The 25983-nt window shown below is 42.3% G+C and overlaps 2 protein-coding genes across 2 annotated transcripts; one reads left to right on the top strand and one right to left on the bottom strand.

Moving 5' to 3' along the window:
* Nucleotides 1-5583: 5583 nt before the first annotated feature.
* zgc:194312 (uncharacterized protein LOC794943 homolog) lies at nt 5584-9617 on the bottom strand. The gene is made up of 2 exons (XM_064940497.1): nt 8544-9617; nt 5584-8120 (listed from the first exon to the last, which is right to left on the bottom strand). Exons 1-2 carry the CDS (start codon nt 9467-9469, stop codon nt 8060-8062), a joined length of 987 nt encoding a protein of 328 aa, XP_064796569.1. The 5' UTR covers nt 9470-9617; the 3' UTR covers nt 5584-8059.
* Nucleotides 9618-12178: 2561 nt separating this feature from the next.
* On the top strand, nt 12179-22599 carry LOC135516313 (cornifelin homolog A-like). The gene is made up of 4 exons (XM_064940496.1): nt 12179-12287; nt 12988-13086; nt 20873-21024; nt 21711-22599. Exons 2-4 carry the CDS (start codon nt 12990-12992, stop codon nt 21849-21851), a joined length of 390 nt encoding a protein of 129 aa, XP_064796568.1. The 5' UTR covers nt 12179-12287; nt 12988-12989; the 3' UTR covers nt 21852-22599.
* The last annotated feature ends 3384 nt before the right edge of the window (nt 22600-25983 follow it).

Raw genomic sequence — 25983 nt, 5'->3', positions numbered from 1 at the left:
ACATTTATTTGTATACATCCATAACAATGAGCTAATGAGGCACGATTTCCCCTGGCATAGAAAATATGCTCCGTTGTTATGAGGCTGTTGTTCAGAGGAGCTAGCCAACAATGTCAAAGATTTAGCCTGGTGATAACTTGTGGAATAGACACCGTCTGGAATGCATTTTTAACACATCAGCCTCCAGGATTAGACCCACCCGAATAAACAGCAACGCACACGTCAGAAACCTTGTCATGTTGAAACAAGGCACTGCTGTTAGGCATCATGGAAACATTGCTGAAAATGACATACAAGTTCCTAGGAAAAAGTTGTGAAAGATTGTTGAAGATGATACAGCAGCAAGAGACGAGCCTTGCTGTTCTAAAATGTAGGTCACAGACTGTAAAGGTATGTATTTAAAACCTCTTGGCCCCAGCTCATAGAATAAAAGGTACAGCCCAAATTATACCAAGCAAAATGTTTGCCCTATCTTGATCAGGTCGTTATTGTAAGAGAGAATGTGTTCTCAATTGCTAACCTGGTTAAATAAAAATGTAATAAAAACAGATCATTAATCTGCTCACCATCCCTGGTCCAGGAAAGACCCTGTGTGTGCAGGCTTTTATTCCAGCCCAGCACTAATACACAATCTTCAACTAAGCCTAATCGATAAAGTGTATTATTGATGGACTGGAAACAAAAGCCTGCAAGCCAGGTAGCTCCCTTGTACTGGAGCTTGTGACAACTGCTGTAGGTCATCATCTCTAAGTTATTGTACTGCACTGTACTGTTGACCACTAATCAGGAATACAGCAGCTCAGTTTAGTATTAGTAGAATATAAAACTGGGTGGTTCGACCCTGAATGCTGATTGGCTGACAGCCGTGGTATATCAATTATGCTGGTAACCAGTTTCTAATAACATGGTACATCTGGCCAGTGTGAACACGAAGCCAATAGACACTACAGTATGTACCACTCAGTCTACTTTCAGAGCAGCGATAGTTCCTCTTCTGCTTCCTCTCAGTTCACTGTGTCTTCTCAGAGTGATACTGTCAGCGACAACAACATACTCACTGCAAACGGAGGCTCTGTTGCATCATATTGGGGCGGCAGGGTAGCCTAGTGGTTAGAGCGTTAGAGCATTGGACTAGTAACCGGACGGTTACAAGTTCAAACCCTCGAGCTGACAAGGTACAAATCTGTCGTTCTGCCCCTGAACAGGCAGTTAACCCACTGTTCCTAGGCCGTCATTGAAAATAAGAATTTGTTCTTAACTGACTTGCCTAGTTAAATAAAAAAATAAAACTTGTTGGTTCTACATCCAACTGGCCAAACCGTTCACTGTTCATGGGATAGTTCCATAAATAAAGATGTCTAGGTTGTTAAATTGAGCTTCACGCAGTAAGAATATTAGTAGTAGCTTAGCTTAGATTCAACTTGAAATGTTGACTTGTTGGTTTGTGTGTGTAAAGAATGCTGATAACCAGCTAAAACGCCTACAGAAGACTCTTGGCTGGAGAACACACCAAGCAGGCCACTCTCTCTCTCTCTCTCTCTCATATATTACGAACATCATGCATTGTTCCTCCATCCTTCTGTCTCTATGTGTCGGAAGGCAGATTGGGGCACATGGCAGGAGGATCCTAGTTGAGTGACTAAGAGCGCTGTCCACGTGACTGGATAGGTGCTGCTAGGACAGTGGCTTGGATGGCCTGCAGTGGTGAACATGGTTGTTGTGTGATTGTGTCAATCAGAAGGGTGTTTGACTGTTGTTGGTACAGATGCGCTGTTTGTGCTGAAGAGACTTGCTGCCAGTGCCATTGACCTGTACGCCATAGTGGTCGTCCTGTCTCGGTATAAATTAGTACACTGCTACACACATACGCAATCTCTGTCTCTGTACCTCACACGTTCGTCATCACACTGTGCATGTTTGTTTGGTGGACTTCGGTTTAACCCAACCCCTCTGATTCAGAGGTGTTGGGTTAAATGTGGAAGACACATTTTGATTGAATGCATTCAGTTGTGCAACTGACTAGGTTATCCCCTTCCCTTCTTTCCTCTCCCAGGGTGTCATCTTCCCTGAGTCAGGGCTATCCCTCTGCCCAGCATGAGAAGATGTTGTGTGAGAACTGGTATTTTGAGATGTGCAGGTGCAATGTTCTGTCTGATTATAGATAAAGACAAGTACTCCTCTTGCCTTCTCTGTTTCTCATCGTGCTCATTTAACATTCTCCTCTTCTTCTTTCCACTTTCTCTCCTCCCTTTCCCAGGCCCGTGAGAGGATTATGCAGAACATCAAGACTCTGCGCACCCGCAATGCCGAGCAGATCTTCAAGAACTTGAGGGCCATCTCTACAGTCGTGGAGGAAAACGGAGGAGCGGTCTCCCCTCTGGCTCTGGGCTTCTAAATGCCCCCTCTCATCCCTGTTCTTAGCTCTCCCTCCTCTCTTTCTCACTCCCAACTCTTTCCATCTCCCCTTTCCACTCACTCTTTAACTACAGCCGCACTCTGTTTCTCTTACATTCCGACCTCCACCTCTGACTTCCTTCTCTTCTTCACTTTCACCTCTGCTCTGTGCATTTTATATCCGTTATATCATCCTCCATATAGTGCCAAGGGACTGAATATGACACCCGATTCCATCCTGAGAAATGTATACTTGTTATTATTAATTGGCCAACGCAATGACAGTACTGTCAATGTGTCTTGAATCTGTAATCCAATTCTGGAACTTGATGTTGGAGCTCCTAAATGCACCATGAATGTTAAAGCTCATATGTACGTGATGTCAACACGATCGTTCTATGATACATATATGATTGTTTAGCCTAGTGTAACACTGCAAGCAAGATGATCTGTTTATCAAATGCACTCTCCGCATCGCCAGTAAGCTGACTGTGTTAACTTATGTTTATAGAATTATTTAAGTCAATGAGACACAGAGACTTTAAGCATTCCTCCCATAGCCATTCTATGGATAATTTAAAATGAAGGCTATTTTGTTTAGATTCATTGATGTATTGAAAGCTGAGCTTCTATGTATATCTTCATGCCTTTTTGTGTGATTGGTTAGTCCTGCTTAGTTTCAGTCCATATTAATTCACACGGTGCATGCAACAACTTAACCCGTTAAGTTATAAAATCTTTGCCTTGGAAACAAATCGCAAAATGCTGTGCAGTACCTCTTTGTGACTTGATTTCGAGAAAGAACTACACGTTAGCTAGAAATTCAAATGACTTTCATAGTTTCTTAAACAGGAAATGTTTTCTGTGGAGTTAATGTGCTGGTAATGTCATTCCTTCACATCTACCATTACTATGACCAAAGTGCAGTCGTTTCCTCAGCTAAAATTAATATTAGCTCAATAAACTGTAATAGGGTCTAATCTAATCAAATCAAAGTGTATTTGTCACGTGCGCCGAATACAACAATGAAATGCTTACTTACAGGCTCTAACCAATGGTGCGAAATAAAAAGTGTGTGTGTGTGTGTGTGTGTGTGTGTGTGTGTGTGTGTGTGTGTGTGTGTGTGTGAGAGAGTAGCAGCAGCGTAAAACAAGGGTTGGGGGGGGGAACACAATGCAAAAAGTCTGGGTAACCATTTGGTTACCTGTTCAGGAGTCTTATGGCTTGGGGGTAAAAACTGTTGAGAAGCCTTTTTGTCCTAGACTTGGCACTCCGGTACCGCTTGCCATGCAGTAGTAGAGACTGGGGTGGCTGGGGTCTTTAACAATTTTTAGGGCCTTCCTCTGACACCGCCTGGTGTAGAGGTCCTGGATGGCAGGCAGCTTTGCCCCAGTGATGTACTGGGCCTTACGCACTACCCTCTGAAGTGCCTTGCGGTCGGAGGCTGAGCAATTGCCGTACCAGGCAGTGATGCAAACGTTCAGGATGCTCTCGATGTTGCAGCTGTAGAACCTTTTGAGGATCTCTGGACCCATGCCAAATCTTTTTAGTTTCCTGAGGGGGAATAGGCTTTGTCGTGCCCTCTTCACGACTCTTGGGGTGTTTGGACCAATCTAGTTTGTTGTTGATGTGGACACCAAGGAATTTGAAGCTCTCAACCTGCTCCACTGCAGCCCTGCCGATGAGAATGGGGACGTGCTCGGTGCTCCTTTTCCTGTAGTCCACAATCATCTCCTTAGTCTTGGTTACGTTGAGGGATAGGTTGTTATTCTGGCACCACCCGGCCAGGTCTCTGACCTCCTTCCTATAGGCTGTCTTGTCGTTGTCGGTGATCAGGTCCCCTGCATTAAAGTCTCCGACCACTAGGAGCGCCGCCTCTTGATGAGTGGTTTCCTGTTTGCTTATTTCCTTATACAGATGACTGAGTGTGGTTTTAGTGCCAGCATCTGTCTGTGGTGGTAAATAAACAGCCACGAAAAGTATAGCTGAGAACTCTCTAGACAAGTAGTGTGGCCTGCAGTTTATCACAATATACTATCCTTCAGGCGAGCAAAATCCAGAGACTTCCTTAGATTTGGTGCACCAGCTGTTGTTTACAAATATTGACAGACCCCTCCCCCCCCCCTCGTCTTACCGGAGTGTGCTGTTCTATCCTGCCGGTGCAGCGTGTATCCCGCAAGCTGTGAATAACCATGTCGTCATTCAGCCACGATTCCGTGAAGCATAGGATATTACAGTTTTTGATGTCACGTCGGTAGGATATTCGTGATCATACCTCGTCTAGTGTATTGTCCAATGATTGCACGTTGCCGAGTAATATTGGCAGTAACAGCAGCTTTCCTAGTTGTCTTCTGCATCGAGATTTTATGGACATTTTGCTACATAGTTTCTGATGCCATCGCAGGATTCTTACATGGCCCTTATCTGCCCCGTTCTACCCCCAGAATGTCTGCTAGCCTTACAGTGCTCATTTCAATGCTGTTTTTAAATATTTTGATTGCAAGGAACAACAATATTTAGTATTGTTATCAGGTGCGTACTACATACATATTAAGTGAAGATAATAGTTTAAACTGACTCATTGGAGAATTGTCAGGTATTTTTGAAACCACACACACACATTTGGCCAGTGTCTGTTCTCATAGCAGTCGCATGATGGTAGACGCCTCTGTAATGTTCAAGGTTTGGAAGGAAATCTCTGTCTTCTGTCTGTCTGCACCAGAATGTAGCATTGGAACATTTCTGCAAATTGAGCTGTCTTGCTTATTTTCTCTAGGCTTGGCCAGTGCACTGCACCAGGGGGCTTAGAGGAGATATTGTGATGTGTTGACAAAATAAATACAATGTCTAACTGAAGTATAGTCACTTGAACTGCCCTTTTAAAAGTTGTTTGTTTGATAAATGCTACCCTTTGTTATGTATTATGTTTCCCCACATGTGAAACGGAAAAGAGGGCGGCCATGAAACACCTGGAGGCGAGAGCTAGAAGAAGACAACAAAAGATCCAGCGTGGGGTGGAATGAATTGGAGAAGGCTGCCCAGAACAGAGTGCAGAACAGTGCGATTCATCTATACCTTATGCCACCTGGTGGTACCCAAAGTATTCATAACAGTGTAATTCTGTTAGTGTACTTGGCCTTTCTCTCAAACTAACACTTAACCTAAACAAAAAAAACATGTTGAGACAAGTCTTCATTAAAAGCACTTTATAGTCCAGGATTAAAACCTTGTGTAATGTGGGTCTGAGCAGGTAAACCCCTCCAGTCCACTCATCTGAACCTTAATCTTAGTTTCACCTCATCAACATCCTCGTTTACTGAACCTAACCAGGCAATTACAGGAATGAGTTGTGGTGTGTGAAGACTGATAATGTGTCGATGCCAAACATTGTCCCCTGCTTCATCCTCTGTGAATGTGCACTACGAATCATAGTTTGGTTGTGTTTTTGCATGTAGGCTGTCTGCTGCGCCAGTAATGAGGAACTCTTGCGGTTTGCCGTTGAGAATTTCCCCTTGTCTGAGTGTACAGTGAGCGCCAAATCTGACAACCTGAAGTGACGCGAGCTCAACCGCAGAGCTGCTACTGCTCCAGATCACATGCTATTCACAGTATTAACTCTTGTATTACTGAAAATCTGTCACGGGTCCATATGGTGGGGGTAGGCAATAATGTTCAATCTGGCTTCTGCTTGAATTAATTGGAGTCTTTTCATTTCAAGTAGTACGTATTGTCTTGACTTTATCTCACAAAAAAAAAGTAATTGCTGCTTCAATTATCATGAAAGGAATCAACTTTTGCATAATAGGCTAAATTGCACAATGCTCATGCAGTCAATTCTGGAGTCTTCTGGGGGATTTGTACGAGCGGAGTTGGCGCAGGGGAGCCACACCCACCCAATGAGATTGAGCAAAAAATGCTCTTTACTTGTCTGGTTTCCAAACGGGACATTTATTTGTCTTTTTACCTAAACTTGCAAACACCATAAGATACAATTCATAGCAAACACTGATTTAGTCAGATTTGATGAAATATAAAAACAGATTCACTGGAATGACATTCACTCACGGGGTGGGTTGCCAAAAATAACTAACTGAAAGCTACATCCCCAATAAGCCACGAATATGACTGCATTGAGGCATAATGTCACTGTGCTTCTATGGCTATATATACACCATGTCACGGTTTATTTCATTTCTTCATTTAGCACACCAGACAGCTCATAATCCAGTGCCTTTATCACAATCAACACACCTATTTTTTTCGTTGTTGCTTCAATTAGCTTGTTGCTTCAATTAGCTATAAAATTTCTCTAAGCCTCATGGCAAAATGTGTAGAATAGAATGAAATGAGCTATAAAACTACACATTTTCCTCTATTGTAGGAAAAATATATACACTACTGTTCAAAAGTTTGGGGTCACTTAGAAATCACATTTTTTGTCCATTAAAATAACATCAAATTCATCAGAAATAAAGTGTAGACATTGTTAATGTTGTAAATGACTATTGTAGCTGGAAATGGCTGATTTGTTATGGAATATCTACATGGGAGTACAGAGGCCCATTATCAGCAACCATCACTCCTGTGTTCCAATGGCACGTTGTGTTAGCTAACTATGTTGTGTTAGCTAGCTACACAACACTGTCTACTACTTCCTTCACAGAACAGTGCAAACTGTCTCTAACAAGAATAGAAAGAGGAGTGGGAGGCCCCGGTGCACAACTGAGCAAGAGGACAAGCACATTAGAGTGTCTAGTTTGAGAAACAGACGCCTCACAAGTCCTCAACTGGCAGCTTCATTAAATAGTAACCGCAAAACACCAGTCTCAACGTCAACAGCGAAGAGGCGAGTCCGGGATGCTGGCCTTCTGGGCAGAGTTCAGTGTCTGTGTTCTTTTGCCCATCTTATGTGTCACCACTTCGCTGTTGACGTTGAGACTGGTGTTTTGCGGGTTATTTTAATGGACAATTTTTTTCCCTTTTCTTTCAAAGGCAAGGACATTTCTAAGTGACCCCAAACTTTTGAACGGTAGTGTATATTTTTGGCCCACCCACCAACAAATCTCTGGCTGTGCCACTGTTTTGTACGGTATATTTTCAGTCCAATTAGTCAAAACCTCGTTGGACTCTTCTCTGACACTGTACAGTTAACATAATACAGGTCTGGGGCCGGTATGTTCATAGTGATACCCATTCCTATAAAGTCACTACATCCTGGGTAGAACAGAAGCACTTTCACAGCTTTGTGCAGATGCTGGATATTAATATAATAATAAATATATCCCATTTAGCAGACGCTTTTGTCCAAAGCGACTTACAAGTCGGCTGGGGCCACTACTTTTACATATGGGTGGCCCCAGCGGGAATCGAACCCACGACGCTTGGCGTTGCAAGCGCCATGCTCTACCGACTGAGCCATTCAAGTACTGTATGAATGAATCAGCAAAAGAGGGTGAATCCACACTGTATGGATATACAATATGCTCACAAATGTGTTGCGATGTCTAGTTGCTACACCCTCCATTCCACCAGCGTCTCCATGGCATTTGGGTGGCAGTATCAGTCTGGTACAAAACGTATTTAGCCCAGCCTATGGAGCACTGGAGACATACTGATGGGTCTGTTACAGGGGTAGTTGAGTTAGTAGTGAGGGCTCCCTCTTCCCTTATACTGGTGTCTGTGGAGGCTCCAGTGAGATGAGTGTCTGGGATGTCAATGTTCTTTCCCTGTGGAAAATAAGCCAAACATGCATCTGAGTAAAACAAGATGTCTCCGAAGCCATGTGATGTTTGTCAGAGACATTATTGTTTCATTTTTTTCAACTAAGGTAAGAATAGCTTTGTCTGTAGTCTCACATCCCACATTTTCCAAAACTGAAGTAAAAAAAGGGGAAGCAGTAAACACAGCAAATGACAGCTATCACATTTCTTAACTCTGTCAGAGAATATACAGTATAAAATAATACGTTTTTTTAAATAATCCGTACTGTTTCTGGTTGGCCTACACAAGTGAGTATTTAGTCATGCATAATGTCTTTCAGTATTCATCCATTCATCATTCTCCAAGTCACTGGGCTCGACAAATGAGTGTGCATAAAGTGACTAACACATTTTGGCATTTATCTTAACCACAAATATTTTAACACATACCGTGGCTGTGGATGCAGACGAGGCGTCGTGGCACGCACGGTCCACTCGAGAACGCTTTTCAGGTGGCGGGAACAACAAGGGAACCGGCGATGCACCTGCTCCAAGAGTTCCTCTTTACGCAAACCGTAGACGATTGGTGCTATGCACTGCGCCAAACTAAAGAAGGCAAAGCTCACCACCGCTGACAGTTCTTTGGTCCCCGACTGAAGGTGTTCTTGTTTCTGGATAACTATTAGCACAAAGTTGGGGAGGATGTACACGGCGAGTTGAGTAAAGTGCAGGGCGATGGTCTTGCATCCGACACTATTGCGTCGATTTATCACCCCCAACCTTCGCCCCTCAAACAGTATCCTTACATAACTGTACAGAATCAATATCGTACACACAGATATCAGCAAGATTTTTTTCAGTTCACCTTTCTTCAGCTGTTCCCGTCCACATTCCCCATTTGGACCAGTTGCGTCCAGCTCCGTCTTGGGGAGCAGAGTGAGGGGAATAACCAGCGCGAGCCCCCACGTCAGTAGTCCAACTAACCAGGGCCAATGCCAGACAGAACTGTACTTCATAGGGTGACAGACAGCAAAATAACGGTCCAGCGCCATAGCAGTGAGAGTCAGGAGTATATTGGACGCGCTGGTGATTAGGACAGTTACCATGGCCACACAGATGGATGCCACCAGCCTGGCGCCGAGGTAAATCTGGAGGTAGAAAACAGAGCACATCCCAAAGTACACCAGAGCTGACACCAACAGATGAAAAACTAACACAAAGCGCGCATGGCCCCGAAGTCGCTCCTCGCGCACTATAGTCCAGTTAATGACGATGTTGAAGAACGCCAATATTATGAAGGAGACGGTCGACGCACAAACCCGTACATAGGTGTAGTCCTTTGCGCCCGTTTCTACGGTCCCGTTTGGTATTGACATTATCCCTCTTTTAATACTGGATTTGGGGTATTGGATTTTTTCATCGTGGCCTCTTTCTTCTCATAGTTTCCAACACGTGTAAAAATTGAGTGATCATCTCATCAATCCGAGTACTTCCAAGACATTCAATGCAATGGTCTAGTCTGAGTGAGAGAATTCTCTCTCTTACTCACCCCCACCCCCAGCCCCCTCCTCTTTCTCTGTCTGGCTGTTTGTCAATCACAAAGTGAGCGAGTGTGCACAGTGCCTGATGCTCACATTTCAATATAGTACTTTTCCCATCTTCAACTGGAAACTATGCTTTTGGGTATCTAAATAACCAAAACTCATGCTAAACAATAACATGTCTCCACCAACGTGTGCTGCTCTGATACAGGATCGGACTTTTACTCTGAGGGGCACAGGCCCTTTATGTTACCACATACATAATTTACTTTATCAATAAACATAAATATTCCAATACAATAAATTCGATACAGTCACTTTTTAAATTCAATTCAAATTAGGACTAACAGCGGAAGAACATGTGTGACGTTAAGTGACGTGCAAGGCTCTTTTAAGCACGATCCTAAAACAGTTGGGACGTTGCCATCTAGTGCAGTTTTAGCAGAATTACGACCACATACTATACAGTGCATTGGGAAAGTATTCAGACCCCTTGACTTAATACACATTTTGTTAACTTATATTCTAAAATTGATATCCCATAATGACAAAGCAAAACAGTATTCTTTAGAATTTTTTGCTAATTTATTGAAAATCAAAAACTGAAATATCACATTTACGTAAGTATTCAGACCCTTTACTCAGTACATTGTTGAAGCACCTTTGGCAGTGATTACAGCCTTAAGTCTTCTTGGCTATGACACTACAAGCTTGGTACACCTGTATTTGGGAAGTTTCTCCCATTTTTCCCTGCAGATCCCGTCAAGCTCTGTCAGGATGGATGGAGAGCGTCAGCGGCACAGCTATTTTCAAGTCTCTCCAGAGATGTTCGATCGAGTTCAAGTCAGGGCTCTGGCTGGGCCACTCAGAGTCTTGTCCCAAAGCCACCCCTGCATTATCTTAGCTGTTGTCCTGTTGGAAGTCCTGAGCGCTCTGGAACAGGTTTTCATCAAGGATCTCTCTGTGCTTTTCTCTGTTCATCTTTCCCTCTATTGTGATTAGTGTTACAGTCGCTGCCGCTGAAAAACATCCCCACACGCATGATGCTGCCACCACCATGCTTCACCATAGGGATGGTTTCCTTCAGATCTGACGCTTGGCATTCAGGCGAAATAATCCAATCTTGGTGTCATCAGACCAGATAAATAAATACTATGAAGCCCCCCCCACTTCTAAAACCAAAGTTGCCGCATAGGAAGTACACATTTTTTTTATTTTTTTTACCTCAAATTGGTGACGTTAGTATTGAAGTATATAGTCTTTACAATCTCACAAAATCGAAGGCTTGAAACATATCAATATTTTTGGTGCTTGCTGTGTTTATGTCATATGCGCCGGTAGTGGGACTTCATGGATTTGATTATTAAGTTATACCCCATAACGATAAAAACGAACCCCACAGAATTTGGTATTCAGACCATTTTCTTTGAGACTCGAAATTGAGCTCAGGTGCATCCAGTTTTCATTGATCACCCTTGAGCGGTTTCTACAACTTGATTGGAGTCCACCTGTGGTAAATTACATTGATTGTACATGATTTGGAAAGGTACACACCTGCTGCATAAGGTCCCACAGTTGACGCTGCATGTCAGAGCAAAAACCAAGCCATGAGGTCGAAGGAATTGTCCATAGAGCTCCGAGACAGGATTGTGTCGAGGCACAGATGTGGGGAAGGGTACCCCCCCAAAAAAAATTCTGCAGCATTGAAGGTTCCCAAAAACACAATAGACTCAATAATTCTTAAATTGAATGCACTCTACATTGATAAATGGCTACGACAAGTTGTCATCTATCGACATATATGTGGTATATAATTAAGATTTGTCTGTTAGAAGAGCGTAAACGGTCCCAGTTCCATTGATTGATATACCATTTTGATGTGACTGATTAATTTGAGCACGCTATTGATTACAGTAGAACAAGCTAATCAATTCCAGTCTTGAGTGACCATTTGGTAAATATTGGTGCGTGTGTATATTATAAGGTACTAATTTAGAAAAATACAAGTAATCTGAACACAAGTGTGACGTGTGTGTAGCGAGTAACTTTTATGTATTGGTCTTCAAAATATCATGACTTATTGCAGGATATTGATTATGAATTTGGATACTTGAAAGCGGTATTTTGACACTCAACCAACAATAAAAAATAAAAACAGGAAGCAGCAACACTATCATTTTTAATGTATGTTTTATGACTTTTCAACATGATTTTAACTTTATCAGGTCAAATGAACCCAACAACTTGTTTTGATTTATTGATTTTGAAGATATTACTGAAATCGTGAAAATATTTTTGTCCTGACAATAAAGAGGAGGACCCTAACAATTATAATATGAGTAAGTATTATATCAAAATAATATCGTCCTGATATACATCAAAATGTCACTGGACCCACAATAATTAAAGTACTCCTGAAGGTTTTTTGCTACAATATGGTGGATTTAGGCAGAGACAAAATTGTAACCTTTGTCAACTTTTATAACAGGAACCGATCTTACAGCTTTCCGCATTGACCTTATAGATGTGCTCATCGGTTCTTTGGAATAGCCTGCTGCACACAGTTGTTCACTCTGCTGCACACAGTTGTTCACTCTGCTGCAACCAGTGTCCACCCTTTCTCTACTCAGGCTGCAGTTGAATACTAAGAAAGGTAAGACTACAAATTCCGTAAATGTATATTCATGTATTATAGAGTACGTTCTTTCATATTGCATGACTTATTAAGGTATTTTTGTTTACATCGAATGAGATGAGTTTACACTTTTCCCACTAGAAACCGGAACTATTGGATTAGAGATGGATATAAACTTTAGTAGTTATTTAGAAAATAAGTGTTCCTGGTTGGTTGCATTTTATTTACAAAACTTTCAAGATTCGACAAGATAAGCAATATAAATGAGTAGCACGTTTTGTTTTTCAATAGTTTTTATTTTTCGTATGAATGTATTATTCAATATGAATGTCCGACATTATTTGATACAGGCACATGCTGTTTGCAGCAACAACAAAACATTTTTGGAAATGTTACAACATGTATTTTAAATAAATACATTACTATAAACATGATTTAACTTAGAAATTATTATTGTTCAAGATAGTAGTTAACCATTTAACATGCAAATGTATAATATCTAACTACATCCTTTCATGCATTTAAAAGCCCTTATCAGCCCAGTACATCTCTCTCCCCACTAAATGTAAGCTCTTCTCTTCCTCCCCTCCCTCCCTCCCTTCCTTCCTTCCTTCCTTTCTCCCTCCCTCCTGTCTTACTTCCCTCTCTCTCTCCCACGCTCTCTCTCTCACGCTCTCCTTTCCTCATTCCCTACCTCCTTGGGTGTGTTGTGGTGTAGCTATGGCTGTCCAGCAGCAGATTACCACTGTAACCACCACCCAGAGCTCAGGGCAATGGAGCACAGGACTGTTTGACTGCTGCTCTGACATGGGCACATGTAAGTCATATCGAGTCACTTCCATAATATGCTCATCTCCACACCCAGATCTAGGTGTATGTTTTATTTTGTAATGTATATTTCTATTATTACATTTTTTTTTAGATTATTTCAGAGTAGGCATACATATTCATTATATAGTTCAATTGAAAAAAGAAAACTGCAGGCCTACCAGGGGAGGGGTCTGAGCTGTGTTTTCCTGTGCGAATTTAACATTTACTGGAAGGGAAATGGGGGTGGTTGGAGGGTCAAGGAGAACCCGATTGGAGAATTACAAACACAAAGCCAGAGCTAAAGGGGTGACGTCATCAGGAACCATGGAGACCAAGGGGGGCTGCGCTCCAGGAATGTCAATGAATGTTCAGCGTTACAGGGAGGGACAGAGTTTGTTTCATTTAGACATTTTACATGAACATCACCGCCCGCCCGCTCATTAAACGCGATATGGCAGCAGATTGACGAGGGCTGTCATGTTAACAAACATATCCTAAAAACAGGACAGGTAAAAGTGAAATGGACAATATGGAATGGACAATCACAACTGTTGTCCAGGAGTTTCACGCCATTGTCATGATCAGTGGTTTCAAGTTTGTATCTGTCCATTTTTGACAAGCTGATCACAGCAAAACATAAAAAACTTCTGCATTTCCTGCTGTGTAAATACATTGCAAATAGGCTCCTGCTAAAGTTGTGTAGCTGATATTCACAGCTTAAATGACCAAATTGACTAGTCACTGGAATCAGGACTAATAAAGTCAACGCAATGGCAGGTTTTACAAACTGTGGGCCTACGTGATCACAAGCTGATGTCTTAGGGACATGTTTTTTTGGTCCTGTCTGGATGTCGTTTTTGGGGTCTTCCAAACGGTAGACTGACCACATAGATGGGAATTCATGCAATTCAATTCAGGCTACATCTCAGTAAGCACAGACTGACACCAACGCCTTGTGGACGTCTTTTTCTTATGCAGTTCTGGACCGGCCTTGATTTCCACATCCATGGACATTGGTTTTTGGTCTATCATAGACGTCTATGTTTGGTTCAGATTTTGTCCGGTCTGGACCAGCCTTGATTTGGCCTAAACATAGATGTCTATAAATTACTTATTTTCAACTTTCATACAGAACCCAATAATTAGCCTGATTTCAACATCCAGAAAATACATATTTTCAATGTCATGGAAAGTTTTTATTTTAAATCATACGGAAAATACCATTTCACCTTTCATTCAGATCCTGAATTGGACCTAACTTCAAGGTCTGGAAAATACAGTTGAAGTCAGAAGTTTACATACACCTTAACATTTAATCCTAATAAAAATTCCCTGTCTTAGGTCAGTTAGGATAACCACTTTACTTTAAGAATGTGAAATGTCAGAATAATAGTAGAGAGAATGATTTATTTCAGCTTTTATTTTTTTCAGCACATTCCCAGTGGTCAGAAGTTTACATACACTCAATTAGTATTTGGTAGCATTGCTTTTAAATTGTTTAACTTGGTTCAAACGTTTCGGGTAGCCTTCCACAAGCTTCCCACAATAAGTTGGGTGAATTTTGGCCTATTCCTCCTGACAGAGCTGTTGTAACTGAGTCAGATTTGTAGGCCTCCTTGCTCGTACACGCTTTTTAAGTTCTGCTCACAAATTTTCTATAGGATTGAGGTCAGGGCTTTGCAGGGGTGGGACCAAGTCATTGTTTTACAAGTCACAAGTAAGTCTCAAGTCTTAGCACTCAAGTTCCAAGTCAAGACAGGCAAGTCCGAGTCAAGTCTCAAGTCAAGACCGTCAACTATCAAGTCAAGTCTCAAGTCTTTAACTTTGAGTTTCGAGTCCTAAACAAGTCATAATGGGCTCTTCACCAAACGTAATACCATTTCATTTTTTTAACAAGAGTAATAGTTAGTATATTACATTTACGCAAATCATGAATGCCTTTAAAAATATCCATAGATTTATTATTTTCCAAATAAACTTTATATATCCATGGAAATACATGGGTAGCCATGACAAAGAACCCCCTCCCCCCCAATAGTGATCGACTATCGAGGATCGCAATGGTGTGCAATCGGGCGATGTAGGCTTGTACACAATCGCCCAACCACAATCGCCCAACCTTGTTATAGGAACATCAGGCAGGATTTAGGCTTCCAACTGCCTAGCCAGCTGTAGCTCAATCTTGGGTGCAATGATCACGTTCCCGCACTGACTGACTGTGTGGAGGCTCATTGATTTAACATTACGCTAGCTTATATGATACACAAGTAAAGTAATAACATATATAGCTGTCGGCTATATTAGCCATGACTTACCGTTCTTATGCCATTTTGCCACAACATTGGAAGTAAGCTTGGGGTCATTGTCCATTTGGAAGACCCATTTGCAACCAAGCTTTAACTTCCTGGCTGATGTCTTGATGTTGCTTCAATATATCCACATAATTTCCCCTCCTCATGATGCCATCTATTTTGGAAGTGCTCAAGTCACTCCTGCAGCAAAGCACCCCCATAACATGATGCTGCCACCCCCATGCTTCACGGTTGTACTGGTGTTCTTCGGGTTGCAAGCCTCCCCCTTTTTCCTCCAAACATAACGATGGTTATTATGGCCAAACATTTCTATTTTTGTTACATCAGACCATCAGACGGCTCCAAAAAGTACAATCTTTGTCCCCAAGTGCAGTTACAAACCGTAGTCTGGCTTTTTTATGGCGGTTTTGGAGCCGTGGTTTCTTCCTTGCTGAGCGGCCTTTCAGGTTATGTCGATATAGGACTCATTTTACTGTGGATATAGATAGTTTTGTACCTGTTTCCTCAAGCATCTTCACAAGGTCCATTGCTGTGGTTCTGGGATTGATTTGCACTTTTCACACCAAAGTACGTTAATCTCTAGGAGACAGAACGTGTCTCCTTCCTGAGTATGATGGCTGTTTGTACTTGCGTACTATTGGTTGTACAGATGAACGTGGTACCTTCAGGCGTTTGGAAATTGCTCCCAAGGATGAACCAGACTTCTGGAGGTCAACAATTTGTTTTCTGAAGTCTTGGCAAAAAAATATTTTCCCATGATGTCAAGCAAAGAGTTTGAAGGTAGGCCTTGAAATACATCCACAGGTACACCTCCAATTGACTCAAATGATGTCAATTAGCCTATCAGAAGCTTATAAAGCCATTACATAATTTTCTGGAATTTTCCAAGCTGTTTAAAGTTACAGTCAATTTAGTGTATGTAAACTTCTGATCCACTGGAATTGTGATACAGTGAATTATAAGTGAAATAATCTGTCTGTAATCAATTATTGGAAAAATGACTTGTGTCATGCACAAAGTAGATTGTCTTACCGACTTGCCAAAACTATAGTTTGTTGACAAGAAATGTGTGGAGTGGTTGATGACTCCAACCTAAGCTAATGTAATCTTCCGACTTCAAATGTATGTATTTTTTACGTCTTTTCAACATAATTTTGCTTACTGGGACTATTCTAGTTTTGCGTGGGGCGGATATATTGGTATCACCTATTGCGGCCCTGATGAACAGCGACAGTGAACAGGAGAGAACTGAAATCATTTGATGCCATCCCTGCCTTACAATTATTGTATATTCATTAGTCGGTTGCAGCAGTGTAAAGTACTAAAGTAAAAATCTTTACTCCGTACAATTTCCCTGACACCAAAAAGTACATTTTGAATGCATAGGAGGACATGAAAATTGCCCAATTTCACGCACTTATCAAGAGAACATCCCTGGTCATCCCTACTGCCTGATCTGGCGGACTAACCTAACACACATGCTTAGTTTGTAAATTATGTCTGAATGTGGAGTGTGCCCCTGGCTATCACGAAAGAAATATAAAACAAGAAAATGGTGCCGTCAGGTTTGCTTAACATAAGGAATTTGAAATAATTTCTACTTTTTCTTTTACATTTGATACTTAAGTATATTTTAGCAATTACATCTAACCTCAGCAAAAGAAGAAACGTCCTGTCACTCTCAACTGCGTTTATTTTCAGCAAACTTAACATGTGTAAATATTTGTATGAACATAACAAGATACATAAACTGAACAAGTTCCACAGACATGTGACTAACAAAAATGGAATAATGTGTCCTTGAACAAAGGGGGGGTCAAAATCAAAAGTAAATCAGTATCTGGTGTGGCCACCAGCTGCATTAAGTACGGCAGTGCATCTCCTCTTCATGGACTACACCAGACTTGCCAGTTCTTGCTGTGAGATGTTACCCCACTCTTCCACCAAGGCACCTGCAAGTTCCCGGACATTTCTGGGGGGAATGGCCCTAGCCCTCACCCTCCAATCCAACAGGTAGGTCCCAGACATGCTCAATGGGATTGAGATTCGAGCTCTTCGCTGGCCACGGCAGAACACTGACATGACAGGAAATCATGCACAGAATGAGCAGTATGTCTGGTGGCATTGTCATGCTGGAGGGACATGTCAGGATGAGCCTGCAGGAAGGGTACCACATGAGGGAGGAGGATGTCTTCCCTGTAACACACAGCATTGAGATTGCCTACAATGACAGCAAGCTTCGTCTGATGATGCTGTGACACACCTCTCCAGACCATGACCATGAACATCCTCCTCCAAATCAATCCCGCTCCAGAGTATAGTCCTCGGTGTAACGCTCATTCCTTCAACGATAAACTTGAATCCGACCACCACACCTGGTGAGACAAAACTGCGACTCGTCAGTGAAGAGCACTTTTTGCCAGTCCTGTCTGGTCCAGCGACGGTGGGTTTGTGCCCATAGGTGACGTTGTTGCCAGTGATGTCTGGTGAGGACCTGCCTTACAACAGGCCTACAAGCCCTCAGTCCAGCCTCTCTCAGCCTATTGTGGACAGTCTGAGCACTGATGGAGGGATTGTGCATTCCTGGTGTAACTCAGGCAGTTGTCATTGCCATCCTGTACCTGTCCCGCAGGTGTGATGTTCGGATTTACAGATCCTGTGCAGGTGTTGTTATACGTGGTCTGCCACTGTAAGGACGATCAGCTGTCCATCCTGTCTCCCTGTAGCGCTGTCTTAGGCGTCTCACAGTACAGACATTGCAATGTATTGCTATGGCCACATCTGCAGTCCTCATGCCTCCTTGCAGCATGCCTAAGGCACATTCACACAGATGAGCAGGAACACTGGGCATATTTCTTCTGGTGTTTTTCAGAGTCAGTAGAAAGGCCTCTTTAGTGTCCTAAGTTTTCATAACTGTGACCTTAATTGCTTACCATTTGTAAGCTGTTAATGACCGTTCCACAGGTGCATGTTCATTAATTGCGTATGGTTCATTGAACAAGCATGAGAAACAGTGTTTAAACCCTTTACAATGAAGATCTGTGAAGTTATTTGGATTTTTACGAATTATCTTTGAAAGACAGGGTCCTGAAAAAGGGATGTTTCTTTTTTTGCTGAGTTTACTTTTGATAATTAAGTATATTTAAAACCAAATACTTTTAGACTTTTACTTAGTTTTAAGTAGTTTATTTTACTGGGTGACTCACTTTTACTTGAGTCATTTTCTATTAAGGTTTCTTTACTTTACAAGTATGAAAATGTGGTACTTTTTCCACCACTGGTCGGTTGATGGTTGATGGTTTTCCGTTATTGATCTGTAGTTGTTGAGAGCTCTCGAGAGAGCTGGAGAGTGAAGAAGAGAGGGAGAGTTGAGATCTGACTCACTCTGTCTCAACCATACCCAGCACTTAGTGGTGGGACTGAGGGAAAGAGGGAGAGGCTGAGTGGGAGGAAGTGGGAGAAACGAGAGAAGAAATTATGATGAGGTAATATATACAGTTGAAGTCAGAAGTTTACATACACCTTAGCCAAATACATTTAAACTCAGTTTTTCACAATTCCTGACATTTAATCCGAGTAACAATTCCCTGTCTTGGGTTATAAAGGATGTCCACGTTATGTTAAGAATGTGAAATGTCAGAATAATAGTAGAGAGAATGATTTATTTCAGCTTTTATTTCTTTCATCACATTCCCAGTGGGTCAGAAGTTTACATATACTGAATTAGTATTTGGTAGCATTGCTTTTAAATTGCTTAATTTGGGTCAAATGTTTCGGGTAGCCTTCCACAAGCTTCCCACAATAAGTTGTGTGGATTTTGGCCCATTCCTCCTGACAGAGCTGTTGTAACTGAGTCAGGTTTGTAGGCCTCGTTGCTCGCACACACTTTTTCAGTTCTGCCCACAATATTTCTATAGGGTCGAGGTCAGGGCTTTGTGATGGCTACTCCAATAACTTGACTTTGTTGCCATTTTGCCACAACTTTGGAAGTACAGTGGGGCAAAAAAAGTATTTAGTCAGCCACCAATTGTGCAAGTTCTCACACTTAAAAAGATGAGGCCTGTAATTTTAATCATAGGTGCACTTATACTATGACAGACAAAATGAGATTTTTTTTCTCCAGAAAATCACATTGTAGGATTTTTAATACATTTATTTGCAAATTATGGTGGAAAATAAGTATTGACAAAATACTTTTTTGCCCCACTGTATGCTTGGGGTCATCGTCCATTTGGAAGACCCATTTGTGACCAAGCTTTAACTTCCTGACTGATGTCTTGAGATGTTGCTTCAATATATCTACATAATTGTCCTGCCTCACGATGCCATCTATTTTGTGAAGTGCACCAGTCCCTCTTGCAGCAAAGCACCTCCACAACATGATGCTGCCACCCCCGTGCTTCACGGTTGGGATAGAGTTCTTCGGCTTGCAAGCCTCTCCCTTTTTCCTCCAAACAAAACAATGGTCATTATGGCCAAACAGGTCTATTTTTGTTTCATCAGACCAGAGGACATTTCTCCAGCAAGTACGATCTTTGTCCACAAGTGCAGTTGCAAACCGTAGTCTGGATTTTTTATGGCGGTTTTGGAGCCGTGGCTTCTTCCTTGCTGAGCGGCCTTACAGGTTATGCGAATACAGGACTCGTTTTACTTGGATATAGATACTTTTGTACCGGTTTCCTCCAGCATCTTCACAAGGTCCTTTGTTGTTGTTCTGAGATTGATTTGCACTTTTCTCACCAAAGTACATTAATCTCTAAGGGACAGAACGAGTCTCCATCCTGATCGGTATGACTGCTGCTTTGTCCCATGGTGTTTATACTTGTGTACTATTGTTTGTACAGAGAAACGTGGTACCTTCAGGCGTTTGGAAATTGCTCCCATGGATGAATCAGACTTGTGGAGGTCTAAAAAACAAATTCTGAGGTCTTTGCTGATTTCTTTTGAAGGTGGGCCTTGAAATACATCCACAGGTACACGTCTAATTGACTCAAATTATGTCAATTAGCCAATCAGAAGCTTCTAAAGCCATGACATCGTTTTCTGGAATTTTCCAAGCTTTTCAAAGGCACAGTCAACTTAGTGTATGTAAACTTCTGTCCCACTGGAATTGTGATATAGCGAGTTATAAGTGAAATAATCTGTCTGTAAACAATTGTTGGAAAAATGACTTGTGTCATGCACAAAGTAGATGTCCTAACCGACTTGCCAAAACTATAGTTTGTTAACAAGTAATTTGTGGAGTGGTTGAAAACAAGTTTTATTGACTTCAACCTAAGTGTATGTAAACTTCCGACTCCAACTGTATGTGTTGAAAATGAGTTTATTTACATACATTTTTGTATTGTTTTTCCTCTATTTTTCACTCGGAACAAAAGTTTGTTATGACACATTGTAATCTACTGCATATGAATCATCAAGTAGTACGTACTTATTACATAATACTCTGATGACCTTGAATTGTGCCCCCCCCCCCTCCAGGTTGCTGTGCCACTTGGTGCTTCCCCTGTTTTCAGTGTCAGACGGCCTCCCACTACGGCTGGTGTGCCTGTATGCCCCTGCTGGACCCATGTGCCTTTATGGCTGTCTCCTGCTGCATGCGCTCCTCCATGAGAGAACGCTATGGCATCCAGGTACAGTACGAGCCCTGGGAGATGGAAGGGTGGGTGGGGAAAGTGGGTGGGATGGGTTGAGAAAGAGGGTAGACGGAAGCAGGGAAGCGGGGGTGAGTGTGAACAGAGGGTGCGGGGGCAGGTGGGGGTGGTACCCACAGCACCTCTCATTTACCCTTCTGAGGGGAAATGGTGTTGGAAACTATCAGACGTTTGAGGTGTGAAGAAATATCATTGGTGTGCTTGGAAATGTTGTTGTTCTTAGTGTTGATTCCCCTTTAAATATAACGCTAAATATGGAATTAACTACAACCATATCTCTCTTCTTCTTCCTCTGAATCTTTCTATACGCCCTATTCTTCTCTCCACCTCTATCCGTATCCTCCTTTTAACTCTATCCTCTACCCGTATCCTCCTTTTAACTCTGTCCTCTATCCGTATCCTCCTTTTAACTCTGTCCTCTATCCGTATCCTCCTTTTAACTCTGTCCTCTATCCGTATCCTCCTTTTAACTCTGTCCTCTATCCGTATCCTCCTTTTGACTCTGTCCTCTATCCGTATCCTCCTTTTAACTCTGTCCTCTATCCGTATCCTCCTTTTAACTCTGTCCTCTATCCATATCCTCATTTTAACTCTGTCCTCTTGACGTGTCCTTGTCTTCTGCTTTCATTTTCTATCCATCTCTCCTTCTTTCTCCCCCCTCTCAGGGTTCGACCTGCGTGGACGTCGGGTTGGTGTGTTGCTGCTATGCTTGTGCCTGGTGCCAGATGGCTCGTGAGGTTAAGACACGGACCACATCAGGCATCCAGCAGGTTCACATGGTCACCCAACAGCTTCACGTGGCTTAGGACCCAGAAAAGAGAGTGGTAAACTAGATGGCCAAGCAAGAAGTGCAATTTCACCAGAAATGTTGAGCAAGTGCTTTAACTTTTTGTTCCTTATCTTGCGTGACGGTTAACATGGGGGCGTACTCTTTGCATTTTATTGTTTGAAAAAGAACACACTTCCATAATTTTGCTATCATGGCTGAATAGTGACGTCCATGAATGAGGGCCATGCATATAATACCACTCCAATCTATAGCAACCATACTGTGTGTTGAATGTACTGTATACTTCAGATGTGTCTTTAGGAGAGAAATGCTATACCATCATTAATGTCTGAATAACCATTGAATGTTCATGTCAGGCTTAAAACATTTTCAACAGCTTACCATGTACTTGCCCTTCTTGTGCACTTGTCTTTTCTTCCTAGTCCTGATATGTGGTTGTCTTACCTAGCTACCTTAATATTAATGCTCTGGATAAGTGTGCCTGCCAAATGACTAAATGTGTAACCCGTGATTCAAATGCCAACCACCTTTCAGTTGAGTGTTCTTATGTTTCAATCCCTTTAAGAGTGTGCTCCTAATCTCAGCTTGTTACCTGTATAAAATACACCTGGGAGCCAGAAATCTTTCTGATTGAGAGGGGGTCAAATACTTGTTTCCCTCATTAAAATGCAAATCAATTTAAAACATTTTTGACATGCGTTTTTTGGATTTCTTTGTCATTATTCTGTCTCTCACTGTTCAAATAAACCTACCATTTAAAGTTATAGACGGATCGTTTCTTTGTCAGTGGGCAAACGTACAAAATCAGCAGGGTATCAAATACTTTTTTCCCGTCACTGTATCACAATCTCAAGTCATATGAATTAACAGGTTATAGAGCAAACAAACAATTATTACAATGCTTCCCCAGTGAACATACCCACGCACCGCTACTGCATGTGACTCCAAAGAGGCCAAAGTGTGAACCATTCATTTAGCATACAGCAGGCTATCGTAAATACTTACCTACCTCCCTTTACTGAAAAGGTCAAGGTGTCAAACAATTGATTTCAACAGTTTCAATCAAGACAAAACTGTGTTTCTCATTTATTTTTGCTCTCTCCATCCATTATGTTGGAAGTGCAGCGCTGGGACAGTAGAGAGCTGGACGCACGCACGCACGCACACACACACACACACACACACACACACACACACACACACAAGCATTTCGCTACACCCAAAATAACACCTGTTAAATATGTGTATGTGACCAATAACATTTGATTTGTGCATACAACAGTAGTACAAATAGGTAACACACTCACTCCTGATTGTTGGGTGTCAGCTTGGCTCACTCCTACCTGTTGGGTGTCAGCTTGGCTCACTCCTGATTGTTGGGTGTCAGCTTGGCTCACTCCTACCTGTTGGGTGTCAGCTTGGCTCACTCCTGATTGTTGGGTGTCAGCTTGGCTCACTCCTACCTGTTGGGTGTCAGCTTGGCTCACTCCTACCTGTTGGGTGTCAGCTTGGCTCACTCCTACCTGTTGGGTGTCAGCTTGGTTGGGTGTCAGCTTGGCTCACTCCTACCTGTTGGGTGTCAGCTTGGCTCACTCCTACCTGTTGGGTGTCAGCTTGGCTCACTCCTACCTGTTGGGTGTCAGCTTGGCTCACTCCTACCTGTTGGGTGTCAGCTTGGCTCACTCCTACCTGTTGGGTGTCAGCTTGGCTCACTCCTGATTGTTGGGTGTCAGCTTGGCTCACTCCTGATTGTTGGGTGTCAGCTTGGCTCACTCCTACCTGTTTGGTGTCAGCTTGGCTCACTCCTGATTGTTGGGTGTCAGCTTGGCTCACTCCTGATTGTTGGGTGTCAGCTTGGCTCACTCCTGATTGTTGGGTGTCAGCTTGGCTCACTCCTGATTGTTGGGTGTCAGCTTGGCTCACTCCTACCTGTTGGGTGTCAGCTTGGTTCACTGCTACTTGTTGAGTGTCAGCTTGGCTCACTCCTACCTGTTGGGTGTCAGCTTGGTTCACTTGTTACAGCTTGTTGAGTGTCAGCTTGGTTCACTCCTACTTGTTGGGTGTCAGCTTGGCTCACTCCTACCTGTTGAGTGTCAGCTTGGTTCACTGCTACTTGTTGAGTGTCAGCTTGGCTCACTCCTACCTGTTGGGTGTCAGCTTGGTTCACTGCTACTTGTTGAGTGTCAGCTTGGCTCACTCCTACCTGTTGGGTGTCAGCTTGGTTCACTGCTACTTGTTGAGTGTCAGCTTGGTTCACAGCTACTTGTTGAGTGTCAGCTTGGCTCACTGCTACTTGTTGAGTGTCGGCTTGGTTCACTGCTACTTGTTGAGTGTCAGCTTGGCTCACTGCTACTTGTTGAGTGTCAGCTTGGTTCACTGCTACTTGTTGAGTGTCAGCTTGGTTCACTGCTACTTGTTGAGTGTCAGCTTGGTTCACTGCTACTTGTTGAGTGTCAGCTTGGCTCACTGCTACTTGTTGAGTGTCAGCTTGGTTCACTGCTACTTGTTGAGTGTCAGCTTGGTTCACTGCTACTTGTTGAGTGTCAGCTTGGTTCACTGCTACTTGTTGAGTGTCAGCCTGGCTCACTGCTACTTGTTGAGTGTCAGCTTGGTTCACTGCTACTTGTTGAGTGTCAGCTTGGCTCACTGCTACTTGTTGAGTGTCGGCTTGGTTCACTGCTACTTGTTGAGTGTCAGCTTGGCTCACTGCTACTTGTTGAGTGTCAGCTTGGTTCACTGCTACTTGTTGAGTGTCAGCTTGGTATATCTTACCAACACACCTCACTCCAGTCCCATTTTCCAATTGTTTTCACCAAACAAACTTTTTGTTTTCATCGTCATATTCAGCAATCACCATTTCATTTGGTTGCATAAAGGAGACACTAAAACAACACTAATAAGACTAATAACACTCTTTATTTTATTTTTAGCAAGCAATAGGAAGGGAACTCCTCTGAAATGGAGATGATGATAATATTGGAAAGGCTGAAATAACAACAGACTAAAAATGTCTGCTGTTTTCTCTCCTCTCTCTTCCTCAGAAGTCTCTCCCACAGGTGACCCCTTTCACCATAACTGTTCTCTTGCTTTCCTTCCCATGCAATTTGCTCTCATCTGTTGCCTCAACTTCTTTTTCTCCCCTCCCCCTTCCTTCAAGCCCATCTGTAAATCATTTCCAACTGGCCATATCTTCAATTGCTCCTTCTCTCTCTTTATCAGTCAGTGACTTTAATCCTAGTTATGTTACCCCTTGTTTCCCTGCATGTTACCCCTTGTATATAGTCAAGTTATCATTACTCATTATGTATCTATTTTCGCTTTTATTATTACGTGTTTTACTTATGTATCTATTTTCTTTCACTCTGCGTTGTTGGGAAGGGCCCGTAAGTAAGCATTTCACTATTTGTCCACACCTCTTACTTACGAAGCATGTGATGAATAACAATTGATTTGATTTCATCTCAACTGAAATCCAGGTCATTTGTTTTTGCTATTTGATGAAGCACAGTGATAACACGTTAACTTGTGCTTTTAATTGGTTAAAAGCGCAGTGATAACACATTTAGATGACAACTAAACCAAATATCCAACATTGTTTTTCCACTGTAATTTGGTTGTGCTTTCAGATGGTTGAAAGCACAACCAACATTCGAAACATTTGAATTTCAGCAAACTTCTAGCTATCTTTTTGAGTGGGTGAATAATGGTGGAAATCTTATTGATCAACATCTCAACCAAATAAGACCCAAGTTTCCATGTTGAATGGGTGTGGTGTACCCAGCGGGCAATTTGCTCTTGATCACTAAGGATGGAGTCTGGTTGCAGTCTTCATTTCATGAATGTTTTCTGAGAGAAACCTGGCAAGATGCCAGCACTAGGAACTGAAAGAGAGTTAGTAGAGAACACACATCTCCAAATGATCATAAATCTGTCTGCATTTTGTTGAGGTTAAAAGTATCAACATTTGCTCTATTTCTTCTTGTCAGTTGTCGTCATTGTTTAACCAGACAGAGTTAAAATAGTATTTGTTGTCTTTCAAAAACATTAGCTGCACTCTAATGAGTTTGCCTGGCATAATATAACCAATGAAATAGTCCCGAAAAGTGCCTGTCACCTGACACTCCAGACAGACTCTATCAAACAAAGCA

Source organism: Oncorhynchus masou, chromosome 27, assembly GCF_036934945.1.
Source record: "Oncorhynchus masou masou isolate Uvic2021 chromosome 27, UVic_Omas_1.1, whole genome shotgun sequence".
Classification (NCBI taxonomy): domain Eukaryota; kingdom Metazoa; phylum Chordata; class Actinopteri; order Salmoniformes; family Salmonidae; genus Oncorhynchus; species Oncorhynchus masou.
The sequence above is the reverse complement of the archived record's forward strand: the minus strand, read 5'-3'. Positions and strand labels throughout refer to the sequence as shown.

Excerpts from the sequence above, each read along its gene's own strand:
- zgc:194312 (XM_064940497.1), bottom strand. The coding sequence starts at position 9,469 with ATGTCAATACCAAACGGGACCGTAGAAACGGGCGCAAAGGACTACACC. Across the intron at positions 8,121-8,543 it reads CGTCTGCATCCACAGCCACG|GGAAAGAACATTGACATCCC; the intron begins GTATGTGTTAAA and ends TATTTTCCACAG.
- LOC135516313 (XM_064940496.1), top strand. The coding sequence starts at position 12,990 with ATGGCTGTCCAGCAGCAGATTACCACTGTAACCACCACCCAGAGCTCA. Across the intron at positions 13,087-20,872 it reads CTGCTCTGACATGGGCACAT|GTTGCTGTGCCACTTGGTGC; the intron begins GTAAGTCATATC and ends CCCCCCCTCCAG. Across the intron at positions 21,025-21,710 it reads GAGAACGCTATGGCATCCAG|GGTTCGACCTGCGTGGACGT; the intron begins GTACAGTACGAG and ends CCCCCCTCTCAG.